Source organism: Salmo trutta, chromosome 40 (genome assembly GCF_901001165.1).
Source record: "Salmo trutta chromosome 40, fSalTru1.1, whole genome shotgun sequence".
Taxonomy (NCBI): Eukaryota; Metazoa; Chordata; class Actinopteri; order Salmoniformes; family Salmonidae; genus Salmo; species Salmo trutta.
In genome coordinates this window covers 19964000-19982445 of record NC_042996.1, presented here as the reverse complement: position 1 = coordinate 19982445, position 18446 = coordinate 19964000, and the positions used below count along the sequence as shown (strand labels likewise).

The 18446-nt window shown below is 41.2% G+C and overlaps 2 protein-coding genes across 2 annotated transcripts in view; one reads left to right on the top strand and one right to left on the bottom strand.

Annotated features, from left to right (window-relative positions):
* The window catches only part of LOC115180542 (aldo-keto reductase family 1 member B1-like), a 42262-nt gene extending 24148 nt beyond the window's left edge, over positions 1-18114 (top strand). Inside the window, exon 5 of the mRNA XM_029742706.1 lies at positions 18049-18114. Coding sequence (XP_029598566.1) covers positions 18049-18091 — 43 coding nt within the window. The 3' untranslated portion in view covers positions 18092-18114. The remainder of the gene's footprint in view (positions 1-18048) is intronic.
* Positions 573-3472, bottom strand: LOC115180540 (aldo-keto reductase family 1 member B1-like). The gene is made up of 6 exons (XM_029742704.1): positions 3353-3472; positions 3134-3240; positions 2801-2882; positions 2366-2449; positions 781-863; positions 573-684 (listed from the first exon to the last, which is right to left on the bottom strand). Exons 1-6 carry the CDS (start codon positions 3470-3472, stop codon positions 642-644), a joined length of 519 nt encoding a protein of 172 aa, XP_029598564.1. The 3' UTR covers positions 573-641.
* Positions 18115-18446: the final 332 nt, after the last annotated feature.

The following is an 18446-nucleotide window of genomic DNA, read 5'->3' as shown; positions in this document are numbered from 1 at the left end:
AGGAGGAACACAAATGGCACAATTCACTGTGGAAGTACAAACCTGATTCAGTTAAACAGCTCGGAAGGAATGGGCAAATTCACCCAACTACTGTGGAAGCTTGTGGAAGGCTACCCCGAACGTTTGACCCAAGTTAAACAATTTAAAGGCAATGCTACCGAATACTAATTGAGTGTATGTACATTTCTGACCCACTGGGAAATGAATAAAATAATTTAAAAATGAAATAAATAAAAGCTTAAATAAATCATTCTCTCTACTATTATTCTGACATTTCACATTCTTAAAATAAAGTGGTGATCCTAACTTACCAAAGACAGGGATTTTTTACTAGGATTACATGTCAGGAATTGTGAAAAACTGAGTTGAAATGTATTTGGCTAAGGTGTATGTAAACTTCCGACTTCAACTGTATTACATTACACACTGACATTATCAGTGGACGTTCTGTTCGCCTCCTGAACTTTCTGTATCTCAAGAACAATGTCAAAGTAGTGGTTGAATCTATATACAACTACTGGACTTCTCGCTGTATGTCCCCAGTGTTTTTCACAGACCGGAAGACCGCACTACAGTATAGGAATGTGGGTGTCAGGTCAGTGTCCTTTCTCTGTCTTTAGCTCCAGTTCCACTCTGAGGTTTCAGTACTCTGCATGCAGAGGGAAGTCTTTGTGCTTGTTGCCCCTGCAGTGAGGAGGAGGGTACGTCAGGGAAGAACAGGTAAAGAGGATAGTGGGGTTGAAGACAGCATCTAGACACTCTGGAACTCTGTGGACTCACCATTCCATAGTGAATCCTCTCCATTTCCTGTTGAAACCCAGGATGACTTTTATGTCTGCGGGACTTAACTTGAAGTCAGACACCTGTTTATAGGCCACAAAATAACAATTTAGGAGTGTGAAGGAAACAGTGGCTCGGGAGTTACATTCCTGCCTTGAAACCAAGAGATTGTGGGTTCAAATCCCACAATCTCTTTTTTTTGCGTGCAACTCTCAATGTGAAATATACAAAAAGAAAAGGTAAAGGTGTCAATGGCTCCCAAGTTAAATCCCTGCCTTGCATGTAGGTTCAAAACTACTCTCGCCTGTTTGTGTACGACTCTCAATATCATATACACTGAGCGTACAAAACATTACGAACACCTGCTCTTTCCATGACAGACTGACCAGGTCATCCCTTATTGATGTCACTTTGTCTTGCCCATTCAAAGGGGTGAATGGGCAAGACAATATTTAAGTGCCTTTGAACAGGGTATAGTAACAGGGGCCAGACGCTCTGGTTTGAGTATGTCAAGAACTGCAACACTGCTGGGTTTTTCACGCTCAACAGTTTCCGTGTGTATCAAGAATGGTCCACCACCCCAAATACATCCAGCCAACATGTCACGACTGTGGGAAGCATTGGAGTCAACATGGTCCACCACCCAAAATACACCCAGCCAACTTGACACGACTGTGGGAAGCATTGGAGTCAACATGGGCTAGCGTGCCTGTGGAACGCTTTCGAACACCTTGTGGAGTTCATGCTCCAACGAATTGAGGCTGTTCTGAGGGGGGGTGCAACTCAATAAGAGAGGTGTTCCTAATGTTTTGTACACTGTATACAAAGAGAAGGGTAACACGTGTGAAGGGGTCTGTGGCTCTGGTGTAAGGATCTTTCCCCCAAAGCACAAGGTTGTAAGTTTGAACTCTTGTGCTGGCTCTTGAGCATGGTTGGCTACTGAGGACTCTGCTGGTCAGTGAGTCAAGACAACTTCAGGGAGTGGCTGCCACACATTTGATGCCCGGGGGGGACTGGCATTGGCTGGAAGAGCGTGACAAGCGGACGGGCTAAACCACTCCTGGAAAAAGTGGGAACTAAGTTTTAAATGAAGATGTGCCTATATTTAAACAAAGTGCCCACTCTTTCCATGAGGGGACACCAAGTATTTACCACCATGAGTTCTGAGAGCCTTCCAACTATCCCAGAGTAAACGCAACTACATTCAGGAGCTGAGCCTGGGATCGAACCTACAACTCTGTACATCAGAGGTAAGATTCTTACCAGAGCCAACAGCTCTTCCACAGTTAGAATACTGCTCTTCGTATATTTGACATTGAAACAGACAAGAGAGGAGATTTGAACCTAGAACCTCTAGGTTGGGAGGCAGGGATTTAACCTCTGGGGGACCAACTCCTTCAGGATTCTGCGTAAGCACGCCCTTAGAATGCACTGACAGTGGTTTCCACATCTCTATCTAGGCAGTTATATTTGAATAGAAAAGACACTGCCAAAGTTCAATGAAGTGAAAAAATGTATTTGAAGTAAAAAAAATATATATTTTATTGAATCGCTTCCAGTCACAATTGTAATTGTCAAAAAATACCTGGAAATTTTCCTTGATCCGGGAGGGCGTTGCCGACTTGGGAATGACGATCACATTTCTCTGGATTTGAAAGCGGATAAGGACCTGTGGAGATAAGAACAGGGATTGGTCCCTTGGCTGGCCTTAGACCAAGACTCCTTTTACCCAGCCAAAGAATGTAACTGTTACCATGTGAGTGTTGGACCCACGTCCTGATGACATGGTTTCAAAACAATGATTCTTATGTTAGAAGAGACTTGTCTTGGAAAACAGCATCCAAAACCTTCACAATTGAATGTCCCCATTCTAATCCCTAGGTGTTTTTCTTTCAATTCTACACAAGGGACCAATATCCAATTTCATACATAGGCTAATCAAGGCTTAAAATATAGGATCAAATCTTGCTACAGTATGTCACTAAAGGCAGAATTAGGGGAAAGTGTTGTTCTCTCATACCTGTGCTGTGGTCTTATTGTGCTTATCAGCGATGGCCTTTATCTTTGGGTCCTCAAGCAGGGACGGCTCACCAGGTTTCGCCCTGTTGAAAATGTCATTTATTTTATGTTGACGTGAAGTCAAACACAAGTCATTGTTTGTGGTGGGTGGGGCCTGAACAAAAAATCTAGGGAAAGAATAGGGTCCGACACTGCACGCACTCATTGAAACGTTGTCAATAACCAATTAAACACAATGCATGTTTTCGATCATTTCAGTGTACAGGTTGAGTGTATTTCATTCTTGAACCTTCTATTTGATCCAAAGTGACTGTAAAAGTGTGATCTATCTCACCATGGTCTGTCTGGGGAACCCAGGGGGCTGTAGGCTGTCACAGAGATGCCCTTAGAGTGACAGTAGTTGATCAACTTCTCCTGAGTCAGATAGGGGTGGCATTCAATCTGGACAAATACAAAGATGAGGTGTTGGGAATACAGAGATGGGGGTAATAATGCCTTGATACAAACTGTATTGACTTGTTTTGTCTGTCTTGATCACCACAGACTACAGTACCTGGATGTTGGCAGGTTTATACTTGAGGCCTGGCTTGTTCAGGATGGATTCAATCTGGTCTTTGTTAAAGTTGGAGACACCGATAGCCTTGACCAGTCCAGCATCCACCAGCTCCTCCATAGCCTATTCAATAGGTCAAGATCTAGCTCAGTAAACTGTCAAATATCTTGTGGTATAATCTTGTTTGCTGGTGTCGGGGGATGTCTGTGGAGAGACCTGAAAAGAGCTGTGCAGTGACACTCCCCATCCAACCTGACAGAGCTTGAGAGGATCTGCAGAGAAGAATAGGAGAAACTCCCCAAATACAGGTGTGCCAAACTTGTAGTGTCATACTCAAGAAGAGTCGAGGCTGTAATTGTAATTGTAATTATGCTTAATCTTGGTCATCATCATAGTTCATTAAAACTCTCAGGATATATGCCAAATGAGAAGACTGTCAATTATTTGAACATGAACACACCGGTAGCTGCCAAAGGAAGAAACAGTTAACTGCCTATTGTTGATTCCATGAGTTCAGTTCAACAATGATCAATGCCATCCATGCAAGATGACTAGAATTAACAATTACGCTTTATTGTATATTAAAGATATGAAAGATGCTTGATCTTGCTGTCTTTTTCTTTATGTGGAAGACTCTACACTTCTGGTGTCTCACAAAAGTAGAACTATATCTTGGATAGCATACTTAGCACAGAGCTTACTAACATTAGCAAATGGCTTGGAGATAATAAGCTATCTCTGCACTTAGGGAAAACAGAAGCAATTATTTTTGGATCCAGACCTAAATTTAGTAGGTCGTCTGAAATCAGAGTGGAGTTAGGGGGTGAGGTGCTGACTACTAAAACCTCTGTTAGCTACTTGGGATGTATCCTTGATGGAAGCTTGGGAGGTGTGAGCATGGCCAATAAGGTGCTAGGGAAGGTTAATGCCAGGACTACGTTTTTGGCTAGAAAGTCCAAGCTGCTTGATAAGGACTCCATGAATGCCATTTTGACTACGCTAGTACTTCCTGGTTTGGGGGCTTATCTAAACTTATGAAGGGGAAGCTCCAGATAGCCCAGAATAAGCTGGTCAGGGTAGTATTGAAGGTGAGTCCACGTACTCACATAGGCAGGAGCTGCTTTCAGGAACTAAACTGGCTGCCTGTTGAGGCTAGGGTGTCCCAGATTAGACTAAATTTGGTTTACAGGAGTATTTATTGTCTGCGCCCAGATATCTAAGTGATTACTTTCCTCTTGTTAGGGATGCACACAATCACAGCACCAGATCAGGTTCAGGAGTAATGCTGGGAATGTTACTTTCTTGTATACTGGAGCCTCAGAATGGAATGAGTTGCCTCTGCCCATAAAAAAAACGTCCTCTCTGGGCAGCTTTAAAAATAAAGTAAAAATATGTTTGACGCCTTCTGTGCCTATATGAATAACCCCTATGATGTAACTGCAAAGGTGAGAGATGTTTTTTGGTTTTATTATTTCACTGCCATACCTTGTTTAACTGTGTTCGATCTTGTCTAGCTATCTTGTCTCAAGAGGACCACGATGGAAATAAGTCCCAGATTGTATTGAATGTTATCCTCGATGATTTGTATGGCTTTTTCAAGTTTTATGTGTGCTTGTTTTTTTAAATGGTTGAATTAATAAACTAAACTAAATGTCCCCAACATGTGAGGAGGGTTATGGGGTTTATGTAGAGGGAGAGAGTGTCACTAGCATACAATAGATTAAAGGCAACAGATCTACATCACAAGCCTCGAAAGCATAGCTAGTTTACTAGACTTGAACCCACAAGCTATCTAGGTTAGGGTTGGGCATAAGGTTAGCAGTGTGGTTAAGGTTTGGTTTAAAATCACATTTTAAGAAGAGAAATTGTAGAAATGGGAGGGAGTTATAGCTTGGTTGTGGTAACTAGTGACGGCCCTGAAGAGCCTGTCTAGAGGACTTGAGAACTTGAGAAAAGTGTAAATGTACAAAGGATGAAAAGCTGAGATTGAACAGTAAAATATGGTGAGGTGTTCTAATTATTGTATGTTGAGCAATGAATTCAGATTAAAATTAAAATGGATTTGAACATATTTAAGTTTTGTGATACGTTTACATCCAGACCATAACATTGTCCTACCATAATTCTCATCATAGGTGACATTATAATAGTTTTAACACAAAAACATTTTCAAACGCACATACCTAAAGTATTGCAGTAGTTATTAGTGATTCTGTAAAAGCATACTGTTTGGCAAATACTTCGCCAAGGTAATCTACTGACTCAAATACTAAAATAAAACATTTATTGATTTAAACACACATTCAAATGTGTGTGTGTGTGTGTGAAGTGGTGTAATTGTTATAGTTTTGAATTAAAGACCTCAACCAGAAACATTTTCAATAAGTAGAAATTACTCACTCCAAACATCTGTCAAAATGTAAATAACGCAGTATTGTGGAAGTGATCAGACATCAAGTATTTCTCACTGGAACCAGTTAGTAGTGTATTAAAAACATTTTCATTCAAAATAAATAGGAATAAATTGATGAAAAGGACATTATAATGGTTATCATTAGAAATCAATATCAAAGACATCAAACGTTTCACATTGAAATCAATTAGTAAAGTGTTGCCAGATTGTGACCGTTGAGGTTGGGTTAGGAAAACTAAATAAAATGGGTGCATCGTTCCGGACCTGTACCGGACTTAGCAATGATAAACAACCAACTTAACAGAACTTGAAGAATTTGAAAAATAATCATGTGCAAATATTGTACAATCCAGGTGTGTAAAGCTCTTAGACTTTCCCAGAAAGAGACTTACCCAGAAAGACTCACAACTGATATCACTACCAAAGGTTATTCTAAGATGTATTGACTCAGGGGTGTGAATACATATGTCAATTAGATATTTATGTATTTCATTTTCAATAAATTGGAAACATGTTTTCACTTTGTCATTATGGGGTATTGTGTGTGTAAATGGGTAAGAAAAACATTAATTGAATCAATTTTTAATTCAGACTGTAACACAACAAAATGTGGAATAAGTCAAGGGGTATGAATACTTTCTGAAGGTATTGTATATATTTAATGACAAGTACCATGTCCTCACCCTGTAAAGTTTAAACTGAAATTGTTCAAGAGGAACAAGCTAGCTAGCTTGATAAACAGTGCGAACAATTACATTTGGGTTAGCTAGCTAAATTATACAGCCAGAATTGTGTCTATATTGATGCTGTTACAATAACCAAACAGTTGGATAAAAAAATAATTTGTGAATCCATGATGTGGCATGCAATTCCAATGTTGCTTGAGTTAATTTCTTAAGTTGATTTGAGATAATCTCACTGCAACACAGCTCACTGTGTCCATGTTGCTTGAAATAGACGTTTTCAATGAACCGTCAGTCAAGGTGAGCTCCCCACCCACTCAGTCTGCCTTTTCAGAGTCCCTGGTAGTTTGACATGAGAAAAAAGTACCCGGAAAAAATATTATAGGTATTTTAGTCACTCAAAAGGCTATTTTACATGGGCATCATAATGACTTGGCTCAGGACCTTTAAATATATTTGGCTACATGTGAGAGGTTATAGGCCTACAGTCAATGTCCAGACTTCAGAAGATGAAAGGTTTGAACCCTTTCCACCTTGCATGGATTTCTTGTGTTTCATTTATCTGCACAAGGTGCCTCTCTTGGAAAGAAGTATTGTGTGTGGATGTGGGCACACACCAGAGTACTGATTTTGCCATTATGTTGAAAGAGCCTGTGTGCTGGCCGCTCTGATGAACTCTCATTCTGCCACTGAGTCATTACTTAAGATCTACAGATGTATCACGGAAATCAAGTGCTCTTTGCATGTGAAAATATCATGGGATGCACTGCCAACTTCAACATGCCATCACTTTGCTTCCTTCATTCGTGAAAACCGTGGCTTTAAGCATCCTCATCATGAGCCCCACAAACCCTACTGGTTTACTAACTTGGTTTCAACCACATGGAAATGCAGCCTAGCAGATACTACCTCTCTTGTTATTAAACTTTTGTTTCCTCATCTCTCAGAACATTTAAAGACTAAAGAAGACATTGTGGGTCTCTGGCATTGTGCTAGGACTCCAAAATGCAGATGTAGCTTTAATTAGTGGTCCTAGAACCAGTTGTAGCACATATTTACTAAACAGTATGTTGTAAATAGTATGTGTACGTTAACTACACAGTGTGTCGTTTTAGTAAGTATTAGGCAAGACAGAGTTTTTGTCCAGCACATAGTAAATGCACACAGATGTCACCTTGCAGCTCACAATTTCTTTAGTCTTTAAAAAACCAGATTGGCAGTATCAGGTGCTAAAACTACAGCTCACCTTTAGCTGCATTTACACAGGCAGCCCGATTCTGATCTTTTGCCCAATTATTGGCAAAAGAGTGGATCTGATTGGTCCAAAGACCCAATTAGCGGAAAAAGATCAGAATCAAATCAAGCTTTATTTATATAGCACATTTCAGACATGAATACAACGCAGTACGCTTCACAGGAAAAAACAAATAAAAAAACCAGAAATTAAAACTGAAACATTTACTACATAACATAAGAGGATAAAAAATGTAATAATATCAATAAAAACTGCAAGGCTAATAAAAGCACCCTGAGGAAAAGCAAAGCTAAAAAGGTGTGTTTTTAAGATTTATTTTCCATATGCCCACTGTTATGTGCCCCGCAGGTTCTCTGGCAGGCTATTCCAGAGGCTGGGGGCATAATAACTAAAGGCTGTCTCTCCATGACTCTTGGTCCTAGGCTTTGGGATAGTTAAAAGGCCAGTGTCAGAGGACTTGAGGGACCTAATGGGTACATAACTTAAAAGGATGTCTGACATGTATTGGGGTGCACAATCATGGATTGATTTAAAAACCAAAAGAAGAATCTTACAATTATTTCTAAAACTCACAGGCAGCCAGTGCAGAGACTTTAAAACTGGTGTAATGTGTGATCTCTGTCTGGTCTTGGTCAGTACCCATGCTGCAGCATTCTGTCTGTTTTGCAGTTGACCAATGGCTTTCTTGGGTAGACCAGACAGGAGAGCATTACAGTAGTCAAGCCTGCTTGCAATGAAAGCATGGATGAGTCTCCCTGTTTCAGCCTGAGGTAGAAACAGGAGCACCTTGGCAATGTTCCTCATGGTAAAAAGCATTTGAAATTGAGTTCAGAATCTAAAGTGACACCTAGATTTTTTACCTGGTGTTTTATCTTTATTGCCTATGAATTAAAATGTATGGACAGATTATCTCAGTGCTTTGGCTCCAATAATAAGGACCTTGGTCTTGTCTTGATTTAGCTTGAGGAAATTGTGAGTCATCCAAGTATTTCAATCACTAATACAGTCTAATCTATCTGTGGAGATAGAATCCTCTGGTGACACAGAAATGTAAAGTTGTTGAAAATCAATGCTTTGCTTTCCGATAGCGCTGTCAAGGGGTAACCTATATAAACTGAACAGTACCGGACCCAAAATCGAACCTCATGGAACGCCACATATGATATCTATAATCTCTGAGTTATGTTCACCCAGGGTGACAAACTCTCGACTGGTTAAATATGTCCTAAACCAATTTAGAACTGGACCGGATAGGCCAAGCCACCTCCTCTGTCCAGAAGGACATCAGGGACATTAAATCCCAGAGTACAAGGAAAGAGAGCTGTTTGGCATCTGTGTTGGCTCTAAGATAATTTACCACTTTAACTTTAACCACTAAGGCTGTCTCTGTGCTGTGGTGGGCACAAAAACCAGATTGGAATTTTTCAAAAATAATTTTGCTGTTTGAAAACCAATTCCTCCAGAATTTTGCTTAAGAAAGGAAGGTTGGCTGAAAATTGCTAAGAGCTGAAGAATCTAGATAACCCTTCTGAAGAAAAATGTCATCATAACAGTTTAGTGCAGTGGAGAAAGAGCCTGTGAAGAGGGACTGATAAACAATAGCTTGCACTTCTTCAGATATGCAATTAAAAACTGTTTTGAAGAAGGTGATGGTAACAGGTTCGACAAGGCAGGTGGAAGGCTTAAGTTGTGATATCACTTTCCTGAGAATGTTTGTGTCAACCAGGGAAAATAACTCCATAGTGCCTTTGTGGTAGGCTAGGGCACATATTATCAAACTTATCAGGTCTTGCTTGACTGATAACCAACATTAGGCTGGGTATCTTATCTCTGAAATATGCTGCAAACTCATCATATTTGGATGTGGAGGAAAGTTCACATACTGTAGGTTTGCGGGGTTAGGATTTATCAGGCCATCAATTGTCAAAGAAACATGAACATTTGACTGGTTAAAATATGTCCTTTGGTCTGGATTTTTGTTTCCTACCGCCGAGTCTTTGAGACACAGAGTAGGTGAACGGATGATCTCTGAATGTGTGGTTCCCACCGTGAAGCATGAGGAGGAGGTGTGATGGTGTGATGGTGCTTTGCTGGTGACACTGTCAGTGATTTATTTAGAATTCAAGGCACACTTAACCAGCATGGCTATCACAGCATTCTGCAGCGATACGCCATCCCATCTGGTTGGCGCTTAGTGGGACTATCATTTGTTTTTCAACAAGACAATGACCCAACACACCTCCAGGCTGTGTAAGGGCTATTTGACCAAGAAGGAGAGTGATGGAGGGCTGCATCAGATGACCTGGCCTCCACAATCACACGACCTCAACCCAATTGAGATGGTTTGGGATGAGTTGGACCGCAGAGTGAAGTTAAAGCAGCCAACAAGTGCTCAGCATATGTGGGAACTCCTTCAAGACTTTTGGAAAAGCATTCCTCATGAAGCTGGTTGAGAGAATACCAAGAGTGTGCAAAGCTGTCATCAAGGCAAAGGGTGGCTACTTTGAAGAATCTTAAATATATTGGTTTAATACTTTTTTGGTTACTACAAGATTCCATATGTGTTATTTCATAGTTTTGATGTCTTCTATTATTCTACAATGTCGAAAATAGTAAAAATAAAGAAAGACCCTTGAATAATTAGGTGTGTCCAAACTTTTGACTGGTACTGTATATGCCAAGTTGCTCCCTCATAATGGACTTGCAACTTTCTTTCTCTACTTCCGCTCTGTCTTTCTGCAACTTCTCTTTAGTTTATTTGTTACCTCATTCATCCAAGGGCCTCTGCATTTGGATGTGGCCTTTTTACATCTTACTGGAGCTATGCATCAATGGTTGCCCTTAATTTGCTATTAAACTTATCAACCAAATCATCACAAGAGGAAGGCAGAATAGGTGATGGTGTATTGTTCATACTGTTAGGTTCTAATTTTTCAGAGTAAATAACTTGCAGACACTAGAGAAGCTTAACCAAGTTTAATTCTTCCCAAAGGGTCGTTACAGCTGTAATTCAGATCAAAAAATACATTTCACACAAACACTGATATTTAACCCTTTCTCATAGGCTGAGTCTCCTCCTCCACAACTGAACATCCAATGCATCTCTGTTGCTAGACAGAACCTTAGTGATATCTGTTCTTCCTCACTTCATCTAACCTGACCTCTACCCCAAATTGCTCACTCCTCCCCAACTTAAGGCTGTCATGGTTATTGATACAAGACTGTGTCCCCTCTCCTCCCAGAGTATCCTTGATAGTTTCCAAGATCTCCCCCTCAACACATTCCAAAGCCACCTGTCTTTCCACAGAAAACCATTAACTTCTGACATAAACCCAGTCTCTTTCACTCCTTATATTCTATGCTTCTGATCTATTATGTATTTAATATAACAATGTTCAAAGTTTAGCCCGACTTCAACAATACACTCAATAAAATCTGTAGCAAGTTCAGAGGTAAGATACTGTTTCTTAATAATGTATTCAGTATTACATTTTGCTGTAGTAAAAAGCACACAGTGGTAATCAGATAAAGCAACAATCAACCATAGAGGATTTGTCAATAGAAAGCCACTTGGTAATAACCAGGTCTAGAGTATGGCCGCAGTTATGGATGGATCCAGTAACATATTGGATAAAGTCCATAGAGCTAAAAGATGAATCAATTCAATGGCCTTGTTGTCAGTCTCTTTGTCAACATGAATATTAAAAATCGCCCAAAACAATGATTTTATCATAGTCCTCAAGGACAATAGACAATAGTTCAGAGAAATCAGTAAAGATAGTGGGGCAGTGCTTTTTGGTGGCCACCAGTGCTGGCTATAACCCTGTATAGCCAGCACTGGGGGCTGACATTTAAACAGTATAGCATGATAAATGAAATGTTCTTACAGCTGAGTGCATTAGTAAAATGCCCACCCTTTTCCCTTTGTTTTATAGAGTATGAAAAGCTGTAGTCCGGGGGGAGGCTTCGGCAAGAGAGGCGCTACAGTCTGAAGACAGCCATGTTTCAGTGAGAAACATGCGATCAACATTGCGCTCTGTAATGAGGTCATTCCCAAGAAAGGTTTTACTAGTGATTGCGCTAACATTTAAAAGCGCCATAATGACTTAGTGAGGGCCACTCTGCTCCTGGGGCATCTGCTTCCAGGTAACCAATGGAATAACAACCAAATTATTAATATTACAACCACGTTTTCTGATAATATCCAATCTATGAGAATGGTAGGATATAACAGTCGTATAAACTCACTAGCAGGTGGAGTTAGAGGAACATACTTCGGTATATGTAGTGTATGTGGACACCCCTTGAAATGAGTGGAATCTGCTATTTCAGCCACATCCGTTGCTGACAGGTGTATAAAATCGAGCACATAGCCATGCAATCTCAATAGACAAACATTGGCAGTAAAATGGCCTTACTGAAGAGCTCAGTGACTTTCAAAGTTGCACCATCATAGGATGCCACCTTTCCAACAAGTCCGTTTGTCACATTTTTTATGCTAATTTTACAAAAGAGGAATTTGTATGCAAAACAAATGACTATGTGAATGAATGTTGCCGTCAACTATCTAAAGGTGACTATCGCAAACTGCATTATGTCCCTATCCTATAATTCCACCATAATATCTCATCCACAGTGGAAAGCTGTTTGGAATCAGGACAAATCACCAAAAAATAATTTGTGTGAAATTTCCCAAGATACCAACTTTCCATACAGTCGCTAAATTACACAAACAAGTGTCTCCTCCTCCAGGTAGACCCATTGTAGCAGCAATCGACTCTGTGACATCCAACATTTTCTAAATTTGTGGATTACCACATTAAACCAATGGTTGAGAATCTCCCATCTTATGTCAGACACTAGTCACATGATCTCATTGATAGAGGGCTTAGGAAGGATACCAGAGGGTACCCTGCTGGCCACTTTTGATGTGGAGAGCTTGTACACTAACATACCACACACTGGAGGCTTGCAGGCGCTACAACACTTCCTTCAGCAGAGAGACTCTACCCTTGCTACATCCAATGATTGCATCTCACAACTTACTGAACTGGTATTATCCAATAACTACTTTGTCTTTGAGTCAGACTTTTTCCTTCAAATTCGGGGTGTAGCCATGGGCTCCCCTTTTCCCCTCAACTATGCAAACCTGTATGTGGGACAATTTCAGGAAGCGCTCATGTACAAAACAGAGACACACCCCCTACTTTCTAAAATACTCCTATGGAAGACATACATAGATGATGTCTTTGTTCTCTGGGAAGGAAGTCAGCAGGAACTAAATGAATTCCAAACTCTACTATACGAGAGCTCTGAATACCTCAAATTCACCATGCAGACTGATGAGAGAGAAATAAACTACCTGTACCTATGGATCATCAAAGAGAATGATGCATTACACACATACTTATACACAAAACCCACAGACTGCAATACCTTGCTATGTGTGGATAGTATGCATCCCCTTCCCCTCAAGAATGGTCTACCATATAGCCAGTTATGCAGAGTTAAACAAATCTGTGGCCACCAGACAAATTTGACAGCAATGCTAAAAAAAAGACAGAAATTCAAAATGAGAGGCTACAAGGACAAAACTCTTGATACTGCAATGATGAAAATATCTCAACCAAGAGAGGAATTACTAAAAACTCAACCAAAGAAGAAAAACAACGCAACCATCTTTTGCACTAAGTACACCAAGGGTTCGGAGAAAATGAAAGCAATCCTGAAAAAGCACTGGCATATTCTGCAATCAGACAAAAAAAAAATCGCACACCTCTTCAAGGAACCCCCACTGGTGGTCTGTAAGCGTGGTCATAATATTGGAGGTAGCTTGGTGAGATCTGACATGCCCCCTGAGCTCACTCAGACATTGTTGACACCTATCCCAAATGGGAACTACAAATGTGGCTCATGCGCACAGTGCAATCAGGGGCGGAAATCCCGGGGGGGACGGGGGACACACGACCCCCCCATCCTGGGAAAAATATGATTTGTCCCCCCCCAATCTATCACTGAAACATAACTATGTAATTTAAATAATATTAATAATACGCAATGAAAGCAATTGTGCTGATTATAGACACTTAATAGAGCGTTTTTAAGTTTCAAAAGATTGCGACCCCCCCACCCTTTGCCTCACAATGGTTTGATCCACTGCCAGTTCCTTATCTTGCTAGGTAACAGAGGTCGTATCTACTGTCTGAAAGGCACTCAATGCACGTAACTGACGTGAGGTTAATCCAGTCAATCGCGCACACACACTAGCTGAATATGCAGAGCTAGCGCGCAAATATTAACTATTAAGCTAGCTAGTACCTATTCCATTTATGTGGCGTCGTCAAAGATGGAATCTTTGCTATCGTCAATTTATTCCAAGATCAGCATGCAGATGATGTAAGTTAGTACTTCAAAGTCCCTGTGATAAAGGTTAGCGATAAACTGAACAGAACTACACTCTCTTCTACCATTGTCTTAAATATATTTAATGGTCTCGTTGCAAAAGTTAAATTGTCGCAAGGGAACTTTTATTTATTTATTTTATTTCACCTTTATTTAACCCGGGTAGCAAAGATTATAGCAAACACCACTGAAACTGAATTGGTGCTCGCTAGCTTTGCAAATTCAGCTATTGTTGGAAGCCAGCCAATATGAAACAAACTATTAAAATTACAAAAGGTTGCAGCATATGTTGTGTAAATGGTGAACTCATACAGCTGTCAACTCTTGTCATTTTAATCCATTTCACATTTGCTAGCTACCTTTTAGATCGAAGCCCAAATAGAATGATTGAAGATGATAGAAGCCCATCTCCTACTGTAAATAACCTACACACTGTGTGTAGCCAGCCAGCCAGCCAGGTAGAAAAATGGCAGAAAAATAAAAGACGGACATCAGAGTATTTTTCAATACACCAAAACGCATAGTAAGAACCCTAGTAGCCTAATATCTCAAAGACTAGTTGATAAAATGTTCATAAGAAAGAAATGAAATTCTAATGGAAATGTTTCACAATGATGTCATTAGGCAGAGCAGGCAACAGATGGCACACAGACAGCAGAGTTGGGGACAGATATGCAGGGACAGACTGGCAGAGACAGGGAGTCTCAGGTAAGTTTGATGAGTCTTTGTTTGGCAACATTATGAAAGGTTCTCAATTTTTTTGACTTGTAAAATAGGAACATAATTAGAAAATGCCATGGATACCCCCACTCTCAACTTAAACTGGTGACTGAACTAAGATTTGTTAAAGGCAATGGTATTGCTGTTGTGATTAGTTGTGTAGTTTTGGGTACCGGTAGTTAGGAGTACGGCAAACACCTTATTTCTTTGGTTCCTCAATATACATTTACTATATTACAATGTAGGCTATGTGTTACAGCACTACTTTTGGTGTCCCCCTCAGGAATTGCTCTTGAGAAAATTTCATGTAATTGTCCCCTCCAAAGTTGATATCAGATTTTCGCCCCTGAGTGCAATAGCACTATAAAAACACCCTTCTTCAGACACCCACATACATGTCGGAAAATACCTGTTAAGGGTATCATTTCATACAAGACCAAGGGAGTAATCTATCTCATCACCTGATCATGTGGAAAAGCCTACGTAGGACAAACGAAAAAGACAATTAAAACAACGCATAGCTGAACAGCACAGCTCAATCAGGTGTAAGAACATTGACAATCCAGTAGCAGCTCACTTTGTTGAAGCTAACCATCCAATCTCCTCCCTCAAATACACAGGCATTGAGCATGTTGCTCTACCAACGAGAGGAGGTAACATTGAGATCCAACTACTACAAAGGGAGGCTTACTGGATATCCAATCTAAAAACATTGACCCCTAGTGGTCTGAATATTGAATTTGATCTCAGGCCTTTCTTATGAACAAGTATTATATATTGATATATTCTTTCTACAGCTTATTAGCGTACACCTATGATTCTATATGATAACAATAGGCTAATATATTTAATATGCCCCAAACTATTGTTTTTTTTGAACAGTTTCACTAATTCATTCTAATTAACTTAATCATTATGACACACCCCTCACTATTGTCATTGGTTGCTCTAATTGCACTGTTTGTCTACATAACCTGGTTCAAGTATTCATGACATTACCCTGAAAAAGGCACCATGATGCAGAAAAGTTGGTAAATACCCAATAAATTACTGGGAGTTTATATATGGAGTCTGCGACTCTTTATTTTGATAGTTACCTGTTTATTCACTGTTAGTCAGCACTTCCAACAAAGTACTTTTTTCTGGGTGTGCGCCAGCTCATGTTTTTTATGTTGAAAATTCTAAAATAATTTGCTGCATTTTTTCATCCAGTTTTCTTAATGTTTTGTACACTCAGTGTATTACAAAAATAAAGAACACCTGCTCTGACCAGGTGAAAGCTATCATTCCTTATTGATGTCAGTTGTTAAATCCACTTCAACCAGTACAGATGAAGGGGAGGAGACAGGATAAAGAAGGATTTTTAAGCCTTGAGACATGGATTGTGTATGTCTGCCATTCAGAGGGTGAATGGACAAGACAAAAGATTTAAGTGCCTTTTGAATGGGGTATGGTAGTAGGTGCCAGGCACACCGGCTTGTGTCAAGAACTGCAATGCTGCTGGGTTTTTCACGCTCAACAGTTTCCCGTGTCTATCAAGAATGGTCCACCATTCAAAGGACATTCTCGCAACTTGACACAGCTGTGGGAAACATTCGAGTCAACATGGGCCAGCATCCCTGTGGAACGCTTTCGACACATTATAGAGTCAATCCCCGACGAATTGAGGCTGTTCTGAGGAAGGTGTTCATAATGTTTAGTACTCCCCAACGAGTTCAGGAGGCGAAGGTCAAGTCATGCATCCTCCGAAACATGACCCACCAAACCGCGCTTCTTAACACCCGCCCGCTTAACCCAGAAGCCAGCCGCACCAATGTGTCGGGCGCTCGAGTCGCAAGAGTGCGATGAGAAAAGTAAAGTGGACAGACCTTCTTGTGCTTTTTATTGTCACCATACTGAACAACTTCCCGAATAAACAGCAAAACTTTATTGGGCTTATTTGACCGTAATACACAATGGGTCTTAATTAAATGTTTTTATTTGTAATCCACCATATCATTTAATTCCGGCACCCCCTCCGACCCGTCGAAACAGGTTGGTCAACCGTTTGCTTCTGGGCCGCACAGGCTATGGGTTGTCCTCGCTCTCGTCTTCGTCCGGCTCGTACCTTCTTCCGCAGCTCGTGCCCCCACAGAGCCGCGGACAATCTCGTCCCACTAGGAGAGGTACCGGCAACTCTGGTACTGCACCCACCATCATCTGGCAACTCCCTTGTGGCGTCACGATGTTGGCCCATATGGTTGGATACCGCTTTGTGTCCCCGTGAACACAGGAAATGGACATCTCCCTACCACGATCAGTCTCCTGGTTCAGCAGGCTCGTGGTTACAAGGGGACCATACTTCCGGAGTCCAATAGAGCTTCCATGTTGTGTACGTCAACCTTCACCGGGACCATGGGTGCAGTTGATTCATGGTGTGCCCAACAGGAGGTGATGTAGTTCACTGCGTGACCCACCTCGCCTCCGGGGCTTGCTGATGGCATCGACTCCTCTCGAGCCGGGCAATTCCAGGTAATGTGTCCCCGGGCGCCACACTCAAAACACCTCCTTTGGTCTCCATCGACCTGGGGTCGTCGGTGGCGGGTCGGCCCTACCCCAGCAGTCTCTCCAGGGGTTTGCTGTCCTTTGGCCCTGTCGACTGTCGGTTCGGGGTCCACCGCAGTGGGGCTGTCCTTCCGACTCCTCGCACGGGTCGCCGACTCGGCCCGGCTCCCACTCAGCAGGGCCTGAGTGTTCTGATGCATCTCCACTGTCCGTTCAAACGTACAGAGGTGTGTTTCGATGTCATCGTCTTCCGTTAGCTTGATTAAAAACTGGTTGGGATGTGATTCAGGAGACGCTCCTCCTTGCAGCTTCCTGATTTCCTCAACGAGGCGGACGTTTTGTAGTCGCTGTTCCTCCAGCGTTGATTCCTGAACCGCCTGTTCGGTTTCAAGGGTGTTTATTTAAATAATAAATCAAAAAAGAAAAGGATAGGTCTCCCCCATTAGACCCTCTCCGGGATACAGTCTTCTGGGCTCCGGCCATCGCCTCGTGATGTATACTCCATCTGTCACCAGGCCTCGACGAGTCTCCCTCTGGTGGCTGACCTGCTATACGCCACAGTTGATTATGGTGCTACTTTTCTTTGAATGCAAATATACTTAGTGTTCATTTGATTTCTGAACATGTGTACAACTGTACTGTCTCTTTGAATGGTGTTTTGTTTTTCTTTGTCACCCAGGAGCATGAAGCACAAGGACTACCCCTTCAATGCGGAATTTTAAGGAAACGGTGGATTCACAAAGTTACATCTCTGGTGCTGTGACTCGCTTGAGATGTCTGCCCACTCTCTGTTCTCGTTCAGATTCATTCTTATTTCTCCCTTTAAGACAATGTGCAGAAATAGCCATCCTTGATCTAGTTTCTAGCGAATACCCTCTTGTGCTAGCAAATACCCATACATACTATGATTTAGTATCTGTGTGTTGCAGTATTGTATTTCTCATGACATATACACTCTGACTTATATTATTGCCTTCTTTCATAGCCTAATGCACAATGGTCATTATTTTTTAACAATCATGGAAACATAATTTGACATAGGATCGATATTGGTGAAGTATAAAAAAGCTTTTGGTT

What these genes read in the sequence shown, in the direction of transcription:
- LOC115180540 (XM_029742704.1), bottom strand. Translation starts at nt 3,472, where the DNA reads ATGGAGGAGCTGGTGGATGCTGGACTGGTCAAGGCTATCGGTGTCTCC. An exon ending in ATAAACCTGCCAACATCCAG is followed by an intron (nt 3,241 to 3,352) that starts GTACTGTAGTCT and finishes GTATTTGTCCAG; the next exon opens with ATTGAATGCCACCCCTATCT. An exon ending in GGATCAAGGAAAATTTCCAG is followed by an intron (nt 864 to 2,365) that starts GTATTTTTTGAC and finishes GCCTATAAACAG; the next exon opens with GTGTCTGACTTCAAGTTAAG.